General features: G+C 42.9%; 2 protein-coding genes across 12 annotated transcripts in view; one reads left to right on the forward strand and one right to left on the reverse strand.

The window, feature by feature from the left end:
* The first annotated feature begins 121 nt into the window (after positions 1–121).
* Positions 122–13051, forward strand: TRMT5 (tRNA methyltransferase 5). Of its 8 annotated transcripts, XR_003257229.1 has the most exons (7): positions 122–1804; positions 2187–2311; positions 3885–4539; positions 5368–5446; positions 8085–8294; positions 12176–12339; positions 12837–13051. XR_003257229.1 is itself a non-coding variant. In XM_026088678.1 (5 exons), exons 1-4 carry the CDS (start codon positions 1135–1137, stop codon positions 5430–5432), a joined length of 1515 nt encoding a protein of 504 aa, XP_025944463.1. In that variant the 5' UTR covers positions 122–1134; the 3' UTR covers positions 5433–5446; positions 12176–13051. The 8 variants fall into 8 exon arrangements, 5 of the variants coding, with proteins under 5 accessions (XP_025944463.1, XP_025944464.1, XP_025944465.1 ...); XR_003257227.1 differs by having other exon boundaries at positions 12176–13051; XR_003257228.1 differs by having other exon boundaries at positions 8127–8294; positions 12176–13051.
* Positions 8649–13065, reverse strand: part of MNAT1 (MNAT1, CDK activating kinase assembly factor) — a 126541-nt gene continuing 122124 nt past the window's right edge. For all 4 annotated transcript variants that reach the window (XM_026088686.1, XM_026088682.1, XM_026088683.1 and 1 more), the window contains one exon: positions 8649–9869. In XM_026088686.1, the coding sequence (XP_025944471.1) occupies positions 9714–9869 (156 nt within the window). In that variant the 3' untranslated portion in view covers positions 8649–9713. The remainder of the gene's footprint in view (positions 9870–13065) is intronic.

Raw genomic sequence — 13065 nt, forward strand, 5'->3', positions numbered from 1 at the left:
GGCTGGGCGGGCGGGCGGGCGGGGAGAGCCGTGGGGCGCTCGGGCCTCGGAAGGAGCCCCGTGCCCTCCGGCGGCCGTGGGGAGCGCCGCGTTTGTTCTCAAGTCAGCGGGGAGAGGAGACGCGCCTTGCCGAAGGCTCCGATCGGGAGGCTGAGCTGGCCTGGAGATGGAGGGCGGCCTGGCTGCAAGCCGGGACTTCGGGGAGGGAGGATGGGAACAAGGGCGGCTCTGCTAGGCGCTGGGCACAGCCTGGGTTTTGGGGAGCAGGCCGCGTGGCTCGTGACCCCGAAGGAGAAGAGGCTGTACGCTGGGAAGAAGTATGCTGAGAGGTCTGAGGCGGGCGAGGGCTGGTTTCCCTTCAGTGCTAGGTTTTGCATGTCCCCTTGTCTACCCCCAATCTCACAAGAGCCAGGAGAAAGGTCAGCCCCGCACACTGCCTAAATCATTGCTTCCCCGCTGGCAKCCAACGCAGAGCAAGAACAGTTGGGCCTCTTCGGACCATTTCTGTAATCAAACAAACCATTTAAAGAAGACTAAAGCTACTTTTCAAGTCACCTTCCTATGAATGGGCTGTGGAGGACTGTTCAGCCGCTTGAACAGACCTTGCTGATGCTTCCCTGTACCTTCGGGAGACCTCTGCATTTAATCCATCGTCTTCTGGGTCTTTGGTGTAGCTCATGGAGCAAAGGCATTGCAGAGCACATAACCCTTCCTAAGGAGCAAACCAGGGTGCAGGGGGCAGAAATCGCTAAAGTGACTGTGACCACTGTTGCTAATAACTGTTTTCTAGCAACCACTGCTTGGTAACCAGTTTTATCGGAGAAAGAAAGGATCCAACAGTAGGATCAAGACAGTAGAATTTTTTTTGCATTTGACTTACTGGGATTACTGTCACATTTACTAGAACAAAGAGAGTTCATTGTGTTTTGGCAGGAGAGGATTGAAGTTAATTAATGTTTAAGTCTAAAATACATTTGCAAAAGGACAGAAATTTGTAGTATATAATTCATAATAAGTAGCTTTACAAAACTATTGTGGATTATTTGGTTACAAATGGAAATTCTAGTTTAAGAGAACAGCAAATCCATGTGATTTGCGGCCTTTTTAGTGGAATGATTACATAATGTCTATAAAATGAATAATTTCTCTTCTAGGACTTTATGGAGATTTGGATACTCTGCCAGACTACTGAACACTAATCATTTTAGGACAGCTGCATCAAGTACATCATTTCCAGCAGTTTGGATGCTATTGGCACAATATTCTGGCAGAACACCTGGATCCTTTGTAGTAGTTCAAAGAAATAGTTTCTTTACAATGCCTGAGACTGTAGAGGATAAAGCTGATCTAGAACTGTATTCGCCACCTCCTAAAGTGCGTGGAATGACACAACTCAATAGAGAAGCTTTCAAAAGGACAGTTGTTGTTCCAGTTCTTAAAGTTAAGAAAGAAATAATAGGTACTTTGTTAAAGTCCTTAAAACATACGGTACTACAGCGTCCTGGTCTAAAACGAGTGATCGAAGATCCGGAGGATGAAAACAGTAGACTTCTTATATTGGATCCTCATAAAATACCAGAATTCTCATTGGGAGAATCAGAACAAGAGGTATTAAAACAATTTAATATTCCTCCTGCGGTACGCAAGTATGACTTGGAGCTGACCTATGACAATTTCAAGTCAGAGGAGATCCTACGAGCTGTCCTTCCCGAAGGTCAAGATGTCACCTCTGGATTTAGCCGTGTTGGTCACATAGCACATTTGAATCTTAGAGATCATCAGCTACCTTACAGACATTTGATTGGTAGGTGAAACGATTTGTATTCCCAAAGGTATTTCAAACAATTGTTCTATCTATAAATTGTTAGTTGTACAAAGAAAACTTTAGGCATCTTTATTGCTTTAAAATTTTGACTATAAATAGCCTTGTATTTCAAACTGATGCTTTAGCTGTACACAAAAGACAGAATTCTGTCCTCTTACAGTGACTGAGCATTGGATCGGTGTAACGTATGTGCCTTAGAGAGATCAGGTAACATCTACAACCCTGAGAGATTAGAGGGAGGTTGTTCAAAAACATGCTTGCTTTTGTAAATTTAACTGTAAACTACTGTATTTATGTATTTTATAGAATACTGAGAGGTTGCACTGCCTTAAACTGAATATTTTTTTACCCTCTCGTTCAGGCCAGGTTATAATTGACAAGAATCCAGGAGTTACCTGTGTAGTGAATAAAACCAGTATTATTGACAGCACATACCGAAATTTTCAAATGGAAGTGCTAGCTGGAGAGAGCAACCTGGTAACCAAGGTACATGTTTTTTCCTCATATTGTCTTAGATTTAATATGTTAAAAAACAAAAACATGATTGGAAAGAAGATGTGATGAAAAATCACTATTAAAAACATTCCTTTGCATGCTACCCCTTTTAGAATGTAAGTGTCRGACGTTACTTTTACATTCATTTCTGCTGATCTGCCAAGAATAAAATCACAGCTATAGGGATCACAAAGATAAGTGTTCTTTCAAGTACATAGCATAGATTTTTAATGAGAGGTAAAAGCAACTAAAGTAAAGGTTCATTACAAGAGATAATAATTACAGACTTCGCAGTGGGATTTTTGGCTTTTTTTTTTGTTTTGTTTTGTATGCAAAGTCAAAATTTGTAGTGCATTTGATCTAAAAAACGCTGTATCTTAATTTCACCAAGCATTGTACAGTGGCTGGTATAGAACATCAGACCCAGTTTTTACCACTCCCTGGCTTTGCAACTTGGGCAAGAGTTTGCCTATGCTTGTTTTTCTTTCTGTTGGCAACGAGACAAAACCTCACCGCTCTTCTCTTCTGAGATTTTTCAGGTGAAAGCATTATTGTCTAACTGCTAAGTATTCCTCACAATGGGTTTCTTGGCGTTAGCTGGAAATTTGGCTACTGGTTTGACCAAAAAATATTTTTCCTAGCTGGTAGCACTTTTATTCGTTTAGAAGAGAGAACATTTGATTGCTAAGGAAAAACATTGAATAGCTTGCTAGAACTGTACATGCACAGAGAAGGCATTTGAATTGTCAAGTCAGAAGTGACAGTCAAATCTTATGCAGATGGTATTAGCTCATTAAGCATACATCTAGTATACTGCTGAGCTGCAAACTGCCGAATGTATAATACAGTTTAGTTTTGCTGGCAAAGCAAATGATGCTGTGATTTGGATTGTATGTTACTTTACTTCAGAGTAACACAAGAAAAAATTCAATGTGGTAGTGGAAAGGGAGCATTATCTTGCATTCCCCTCTCATCTGAATAAATACCGTTTCTTTTTTACGTCTGTTCTTAGATTGGTCATCCCAAAGTTCTGGTTTGAATCAGTTTCCAAGACTTTGTCACCTTGAGAAACAAAATACAGTATTTGTTAAAACTGCAGAATTGGCTCTTGATGGCTTTGAATCTGGCTGAGTGCTGCCATTCTTGTGCTGTTTTCATTCTCAGACACTTATTTACTATGTAGACTCTAGGCTAAGGAGGGCTTGAGGCATCTTCCCAAGGTCTGTTTTCAATAAAGTAGTTGTCAGCCAGCCACAAAGCTCTTGAAAAGCCTCAGTTTTTTTTTTTTTATGGTCATTTTAAGTTGCTGCTTTATTTCCACCTGGTGATTGAGACATTCATAAGCCAGCCRTCTGGATTGACAGTTGGAACATTCCTTATGGCTATTTCTGATGAGTAGACCTGTTYATACAAGATTCATGTGTACTATTAATGGGACAAATGTCAATGTACACATTACCTTTTGATAAAGCGCTGTGTTTTTTAGCTGTCTTAATTACTGATATAGCTTAAACATGTCTGGAATGTGAACATAGAGGCTTAAACAAATGTTTTGGACTTTCAGGTCAAAGAAAATAATATTGCATATGAATTGGACTTCTCAAAAGTCTACTGGAATCCCCGTCTTTCCACAGAGCATGGCCGTATCGTTGAGCTTTTAAAGCCTGGTGATGTTCTTTTCGATGTCTTTGCTGGGGTTGGACCTTTTGCTATTCCAGCAGCAAAGAAAAAGTGCAGTGTATTTGCAAATGATCTCAATCCTGAATCCTACAACTGGCTTCTGCACAACTGTAAACTAAACAAAGTATACAACAAAATAAAAGCATTCAACATGGATGGCAGGGACTTTCTCCTGGGGCCAGTTAGAGAGGAACTAAGTAAAGAACTTCCACTTCAAACAGAAGAACAGAAAACCTCTTTTCATATAGTCATGAATTTGCCAGCTTTGGCTCTTGAATTTCTAGATGTTTTCAGACATCTCTTAGTTGGAGAGCCATGCAGCACTGCTGTCCTTCCCACAGTGCACTGCTATGGTTTCTCCAAACATGGTGATCCAGCCAAAGATATTCAGGAACGAGCTGAGGCTTCGCTGGGAACCTCCTTAGATGGACGCTGTTCTACTTACCTGGTTAGAAATGTTGCACCGAACAAGGAGATGATGTGCATTAGTTTCCAGATTCCAGCTGATGTCCTGTACAAGAGGCCCTGCCCTGCTGAAGGTAAAGAACAATCCTCCCAAATGGTGTTCATATTTCAGGCTACATCTTTTTGCTTTTTCAGGCTGGTCCCACATTTTCAGTGCTGTGGGCCACTTGAGCTGTGTGACAGCAATTCTCTACTGTGGTGGGAGCGTGGAGGTAGCTGGGAGGACTCTAAGTGCCTGCGTGCGTGCGGCAGCTGGAGGACTTCGTGCGCTGTCAGTAACAGCGGTCCRCTCCTCTGATCCCAGCATGAGCCTCAGTAGAAGAAATGGTGGACTGGATAGGAGGATCATCCCACAGGCTATAAACCAGATCTTTATGCCTCAGATAGCATATTGGGGGAGGATAAGGTATCTAACATCAAGCATACATTTGATTTAGCTAAATATTTAAGAACTGGGGCTCAACTTTTACCTCAGGTAGAATGGCTTATTGCCAACTTAGTGGTCTCAGTTTTGACCTTCTCCCTTATGCTTGCATGGACTCAGTTTAGATCTGGACTCTCTACATCAGCAGAATTAGGTTATGTACAGTTTAACTGAGAAATATGAGAAATACAAATATCTTTAGATTTTTTTTTTAAGATATTGGTCATTCATTTCTTGAAGTATTTGTATAAACTAATTGGTTTCACTGAAATTGGACTTTGCAACATATGACGAGTGGGGAGAAGGGAGACTTTCAGCTTGCTATTCACTGTTATTGTGTTAGCAGTTTTCATTTGTAACAGTTGATCCTGACTTTAAGGGATTTAACAGGAAGAGATGAGTTAAGTTACATGGCTTATGGTTTAGTTCAGAATCTGTTTATTGTACGCTAAACTTACTTTCTCCAACCTTCTTCCAGAGAAACCAGCCTCTAAACGTCTGCGTACCAGCAAAGATTTTTCCGAAGAGACGTTATTGAGTTGAAGATTAGAGTTATGGTAACTATCTTATTAGTTTGCATTAGGTACACTTAGGATACCTCTAGTCTACCCCTTAAATTATTTGAACCATGCTTGGGTTACCCACTTTAGATGTAGACATGTGTCATGCATGTTACGTCTTTCCTTGGTAAGCATTTGCTTCCTGCATTTACTTTTTCTTAACTGTGGGATCAATAACCAGACTGAAATTGTTGTTCTTATTACAAAGAATAAAATTTTGCTTTTTTTAATAAATGTTTTTTGGTACTTTTCTCCTTTATTGTTTCACACCCCATGATAATTCAGTAACACAGACTGGGATAGCTTTCTGTTGCAGTTTTATTTTGATAATTTGCAGTTTGTAGCAGAACATACCTTAATGCTAACACATATAAGATATGAATGGTGAAAACATTGCTTTTTGTATTTTGTAGGACTTTGGAAGACGATTTGTATGTGTATTAGGAAATAACCTTTGTTACAGTATAGAATAGGATTCTCTCTTTGACCAACAGGTTTGATGTTTGAGAATATTGGATTATTGTAAGCAGATGCACAAACAGCTCTTCTGTAARCAAGATAACCTTTCAAAAACTTGCCCCAAGTTACAAAAAGCTATAAATAACCACACATACTTGTGCCTGGGCTTTTGGAGTAATAAATGCTTTTTAATACTAAGTGATTTAGTTAGTTTACTGACTTCTAACTCACACTGTTTTGCCCACAGTTAAAGCAGGAAAGACTTTACTGCTGTTTGTACAGTTGCGGCTTAAGTACAAGCTTGTGTTAGCACACTAGACTGAGAACTGACACTTGGTTAAATGTTCCTGTCATCTGGAAATCTTGTCCTCCTGTGGCTTTTGTGCCTCTGCCTTCTCCCAGCTCCTCTCCTACCTCTCTGACTGCTCCTTCGCTGCAGTCTCCAGATGCTGTCCYTGACTGGCTGCGTGTAGTCTGTACGGCTTCTGAAATCCTCTGCCTCTGATTTCCTTCTCTTACCCATCCAAACTATTATTGGGCAATGTCAACCACAAATAGTTTACTTGGACAGAGAACTCGAATCACCCTCTCAGCTTCAGATAGTTTCCTTCTGTCCAAGCTCAGTGCCCATATGCCGAGCAACACAGTTACCAGAGGTTAGTCACCATCCCCAGCTTTGCTACTCTGGCTGGTATCCTGTCGGTCCATCACCTGGGCGTGCAACCTGGTGTCCTTTTTTGGACTCCAGGGCTGTCTGGGTTCTCACCCATACTACAGCTATGGCCTCTATGTTTGTTCTGCACAGCAGCGCTACGTTACAGCCTGTCCCTCAGGCACATAACTCCATTGTCAAATTGGAAAAAAAATCATCATCATGCTGTACTATCTTGCAAGCTGCTGTAAAGATTATGGCCCGAGTCTGCTACTCCAACCCTAACAGTCCTCCACTGACCTTTCACATGGTATCACAATAGTTTCAGCCTGTTCATCCTTGCTGGCAATGACAGTCACAGCATGTCCTTGTCCTACAAGTCATTGCTCCTCTAAGAGCAAGAGCTAGTCTCTCGCCTCTAGCCCATGATGCTATYGCCATTGTCAGCTGAATTTTCTGATGTGTGGCATTGCTTGCTCTCCTGTGCTGCCCTTCGGGTTGCCAATAAACACTTGCAAAGCTGCTTTTGTTCCTYAGAGCCCTTCATGAGCATCATGGTGGCGATGAGGCCTTTGACCATTCAGGAATGATGCAGTCACCCTATGCTTTGAACTAACGCCCCTGTCTGTTATGTATGATAGACTGCACATCCCTTTGACGTCTAACAGGCCATTGGTTTGCGGTCCAAACTTAGGGCTTCTTGGCCTTGTTACTTTACAGAAACCGGGGTCTCACCACCATTTTTGTGTTGTTAGGAAAGTCAGCTGTGTAACTATGATTTTCAGTACATGACTAAAGTATGCCAGAGCAGGAAAGAGGTTTGGTTTTGTTTGTTTGTTTTTTTAGCACTTACAAGTTCTGCTCACTTATTTAAGGATTACATGCAACTGCTACTTTAACAGCTTAACTTTAGTTTGTACACAAGTCAATGAATTATATTTAGCCACACTCAAAACTGTTTTTTCCCGTACTGTGTGTAATTACCACTTTTACATATAGACCTTCCACTTTAAATAGCAAAAGGTAGCCAATGTGCATATGCAAGTTGCATGAGTATATTTAAATGACATGTATTAATGCATAAGCAATTCTGCATTCATTAGGGGAATAAGTTGAAGATTCATAAACTGAACAGAAACCAAATCCTAGGCGAGGTATATCTTTAGCAGTCTGGGTGAGCCTGGAACAGTGTAGCTTCCCATTACTGTTCTTTAATGTCACATAAAGCCAAAATTGACAGAGATGCCCAGGCACCCAGTTTCTACCCCTAAGACAGTCCTCCCTGATGTTAGAGGGTCTCCTATGCTAAGTTTTTGCTTGTTTGATGTCCCCTCCYCCCAGATCCCTGACCCCAAAAGACTTTGACTATTTGGCTCTTCTTAGACTTTAGAACAAAGCTGAAAATTTTGTTTCCCTCTCTCCCATAATTGTAGCTTTGTCTTCCTTCCCCATAACGGTGGTTCTGCCATCTTTCAAGCTCCCTGCAGTATGCCGTTCTGCCCCAGCCAGATCTGTGTCTTACAGCTGCCTGCCCAAGACTCCCCTGTTGTTGCTGCTCCTTCCCAGGGTCCAGAGCTGAATCCGAGAGGGACTGCAGCTAGCTAACGTGTCCTTGGAATAGGAGACATGCTGCTAGGCGTTTGTGATACAGGAAATGAAGAACTGTCACTGCTTCTGGCATCTAGAGAAAAATCTGAAATAGGCCTGGCAGTGGTGGCAGCCATCTACCGTGAGGTAAGGAATGGATAAAGGAAGGGCATGGAAACTTTTCAGCCTCACAGGTGAGAGGCGAAGAGGAAGGGCCCTTAGAGACAGCAGGCAGAAAGCAGCACTCATCTCAGGGCTACACTACCACAGTCTGCAAGTGCTGTGAGCGGTCTCTAACGTGCTGTGCGGCTGAGTCCTACAAGACCCAGCCACAAGGCTTTTTCTGTCTAAAGTCAGGCCACCTCTACACCTCAGCCTTTTATGTAATGTTACCTGTTGACATCTATTCTGGGCACAAACAATGGGATTTCAGAGARAAGGAAATGGAAATTTTGGCGTCTCCCTCCCCCTTCCTTAATAAAGGAAGCACTAAGTCTGGAATAGAGCTTATTCTTCACTTTATTACAAGTTAGAAAAAAAAATACATTCATTTACTACACTCTTCAGAGCAATATTTAACAACCATTAACAGATGACCCATAAAAAGTGGTCCAGGCTTTCCTCTAGAGGTGCTCATTGTCCTGAGCCGTTTCCAGTCTCCTGCAGTTTATACATATTTGTGGGAACAACCAACCCTGAGACAGGAACCTCATCTCTGCTGCAATGGGTCTACATTCCACTACAAAGAGAGGGGAAGGAAGATGCAAGAGTAGCAGACTGCATGGCAAGGATCATCCCAAAAGCCAGACAAAGGGATGTTCAAGCCCAAAAAGCTCCTGAACAGTTGACAAAAAACTTGCAAACTGAGCTGATTAGGAAGAAACTAAACCAATTTTGACTTCGTTTTCATGAACTACCTTTGTTTCAAGGCCTCTTATGGTACTTCTACAGGAACTCAGTTGAAAAGTTCTCAGCTAAAGATAATACTTCTGTTTTCCGGACAAAGGTAACAAACAAGTGACATCAGGAAGGATCCTACATAAGAATTGTGTCAGCATAGTTCAGAGTTTCTCATCTCATCCAGCTGGCAGGAGAAAAAAACCACTTGTCTGAACTGGGGAAACTAGTTTTATGGGAAGAAAATGTAGGCTTGAATATTGACACTAAATGTTATAATCAAAATGGCATTTAAATGCTTGTGCAAATAAAACCCTGCAATAAGAGTAAAACCACAAACTTTAATAAAAAAAGTCTGGCTTTATTTAAAAAAATTTACAAGTTTATTTCTTTAAACCTCAAACATACACAGCTGAGTTATTCACATCTTCCATTAGATGTGGCTTATTGCTTCAGCCTCCCTCAGCAAAGTGCCACATGACTAATGAGTTTCCCCCTCCACAAAAATGTATCTACCATTTTACAAAGCTCTTGTGCAGACTTTTTTTTCCCCCCTTTAACACTTAAACACAGCTGGTTTTACACAGAAAAGTGACTGCAGCTTAACCATTGTGCAGATGGCAGCAATTTTACCCAACCTTTGCTGGTTTGACTTGCTTTTCACACCATTCAGTGTCCCTTTATCACAGGCTGATGTACAGCGACTAACTGGGGTGCCAGAAAAGACCACTGAAAGCATCCTGTAAGGCTCGGTGACAAGCAAGAGAGGAAGTGTAGCCCCCGGCAAGATCCTGTGGAGAGGCAGCTCGAACATGGTTGAGATACCTACAAACAAAGAGAAGCATTATTTTAGCACAGAAACAAACGTCAAATACCTGCATAGTTCACAGTACGGTAAGGCTGAGGCTGCTTTTGGGGAGAAAGGAAAGATAAGCTGCCTGCTGCTAAAAGTCTAAAGTCTAATGAATGTGTCGGTCTAAAGCTTCCATGAATTCAAAAAACCAATGACACTGAGGCACCTTCAGACAAGCTGCACCACCAGGGTGCTGGGAGAACTCTCTGAAGACAACGACAATACCAGCTTTCCTGTGCTCCCCAAAGAAATCAAAGACTTTCAGCTCTACCTAGTTAATGCTGTGAACTCCCAAAGGCCAATTGCGCTGGTTGTTCTGACGACAGCAGGGCTGAACTGTCTGCTCTCAGGTTTATCGGTATCTAGAGCAAGTCTGCTGACACCGGGAAATTACATCAGGGTGAGGATCTCGTCAGCATGCTGGCTAATGAAGCCTAAAAACTTTGCCATTAATTAAGCAGCAGCAGCACTTTGCAAAGGCATCTAATTTTACACCAAACCACCCAGACCAAATTGAACCAGTGACCTGAAGTTGAAACATGCCACATCTGTTGGCACTTCCTCAAGCTCTGGGCCCTCCTCAGCCCCTTTCGGAGAGCTCAAACGCAGCCATCGTGCGCACTGAGAGCTCCCACTAAAGGTGCCTGCCCAGTGGGGCTCCAGCGTTTTCATTCAATGCAGTAACTCTACTTCTTGCATCCCACATAAGACAGATGTAAGAGCAGATTCTCAGCTAGAGGTTTGCACCAAGAACCCATCAAATACAAGACAGACGTGCTCTAGCCTAACACGAGCAGCAAGGTGACTGTCTCAAATCTTAAACACCAGATAAAATATCATAAATGAGACCTGCTTTTCACAGTTGTAATGTAAGCCACTGAGCTTCAGCTAGCTGTTTTGATTCATCACTTGGTACATGTTGCTCCTGGGAAGGTTGAGGCATTCCACCTCTGGCTTGGCAGTTCAAGCATAAACTTGCAAAAGGCATACAGCCTTTTATAATGTTATCCTGAGAAACCTAAAACAGCTGCACTGCTGGCAGGAAAATACAGGACCACCAGTAAAATATCCAAAACAGTTGCATCTTTTAATTTATGACTGTACACTGTTTCCATAAAGAGTATATAAAATAGGTCAGATTTTATAGGTAAAACATAATAAAGTCATACCCATTGATGCCATAAATGTGTTTAAAAAAAGGTTACTTAAAAATGATTAATTACAGTTTTAAAACTGTATTTCTTGCACCTAATAACCATAACGCACAGACATGAGCAACGTTTCTAACTGAGTTATTGTTGGTAAGATGCTAAAGCTGAGTCTGAATTTGCCTCCTCCAGCCAGGTTCAGGTGAGCCCTGGTGCTTTGGGTCCGCTCGTGCCGGAGCAGGGTCCTCACTGCCGAGGACGAGCTCTCGGCGGCGCCGACGTGGGCGCTAGGGTACCACCACCCTCTCAGCAGCGAGCAGTCCAAAGAGAGTCTACAAACGCGGAGGCGAAGTTGGCGCCCTTTTTTAATTCTTAGGGGAAGATGGTATGAAGAGAGCTCCTGTTTTATGGGAAAACACATTTAATAGGGTTTTTTTTTTAAAAGGAACATTCTTGTTACTTGTCCTTTAGTGTTTTAGGAAGCAAATTTCATCCTTCCCAAAGGCCTCTTACAACTGCTGTGGGAAATGGGAGCTCCTTCCCCCAGCCAGGAATGATAAAGGGATACCGACTGCAACAAATAATTTCCTTCAAAATGCTGGTGTGAAACTTCCTCCCTCCTCCAAACTATACAGTCTTATAAAATCACTTCCCATCACTTCCCGTCTCGGTCAGGTTTTACTTGTACCGTGTTTATGTCATTGCACAAACTCAATTTTCCAGTCACCCGAGGAGCAGTCCAGAGAAAACAGAGGACTGCTTTACATTTTCTATGTTGACAAAGGTGGGTTGTGCTTTTTTCTTTTTCCTCCCCCTATTTTACTTTTCTTAGACATCAGTAAAACGAGGGAGGAGAGAGGCAGAGTCTATTGTTTCCCTCTTTTTAGGTCACCTATAATTGGGGCATTAGTTTCATAAGAAGGTCTGATTTACAGATATTACAGCATTTACAGTTAATTGCTATGCGATCTCTGAAGCAGCACAAAATCATTGACGAAAAGGTTCAGAACAACTTTTACCATGGCAACCTGCATTAATCCTGCTTACTACATGTTGCTGGCCATCAAGCGAGGTCTTCATTTTCTCGTTAAGTTTCTAAACTTAACGTTCTTGACCCATTTAATTACTAGGCTGCCCTGGGCGATTGCAACGAATCTGCCCCATGGAAGCCACGCAACAAGAAGCGAGTGTTTCGCCGGCTTTTCGCACCGCTCCCCCTCAGCGGTGCCTGCGCTGTGCCGGGCCTGTCACACGAGCGTCTCTCCGACCTGGATTCCTGGGGTTTCTGGCAGAGGTCAGTACATCTTTTCACGTACACCTTCCGAACAGCACCGGGAAGCAGCGCTTGCCAAGCCTTATTTCCAAAAGTCAAGCTCAGTTAGGTTTGGGAACCTGGAGGTAATTGCTCTGACTAGTTAGCAAATTCCAGCACACTAGGTCTGTTTTTCATGGGTTTATTTTAAGTACCTGTAAATCTTATAAGCAGAAACCAGGAAAAAGAGGTTTGCTTTTTCTGGTGCACGGTTTTTAATGTATCTTGTTTTTACTGAGGGCAGACTAAACTTTAAGGTTAAAAAAAGCCTGCACTATTATTTCTGAGCACGGCTGAAGAGCTGTGTGTTCTCCAAAGCAGGGTTTCACACCTCCCACTCGCCGTACGGCCCCCGCTCCGCTCCAGACCCTGCCCAAACAAGCCCCCTTCCCTTAGCTGCTGCCGTTGGACGTCGATCGTCCCCATTAACCTTTCACGTCAGCTAAAACACATCGTATTTTGTTCTTCATGGGCCTTAGGGGGCTTCATTCCCGACCTTTCGCTTCTCATCACCACGTGAAAAAAGCAGCCTCCTGTTTCCAGGGAAAGAGGTGTAATTCGCACTTTGGGGGGAGTCTCGGAGTCCAGCTGGCCATTCCCGGCRGCGGGCTTCCTTCACGCGTCGCCATCACTTCATCAGGCGTGACGGGAGCCACGCCAGAGCGGCGCGGGCACGTTCGGCGCGGCAGCCCCGCTTCCGGCAGCCCG

The sequence above is a fragment of the Apteryx rowi genome, unplaced genomic scaffold, assembly GCF_003343035.1.
Source record: "Apteryx rowi isolate R43461 unplaced genomic scaffold, aptRow1 scaffold_78, whole genome shotgun sequence".
NCBI classification, from domain to species: Eukaryota; Metazoa; Chordata; class Aves; order Apterygiformes; family Apterygidae; genus Apteryx; species Apteryx rowi.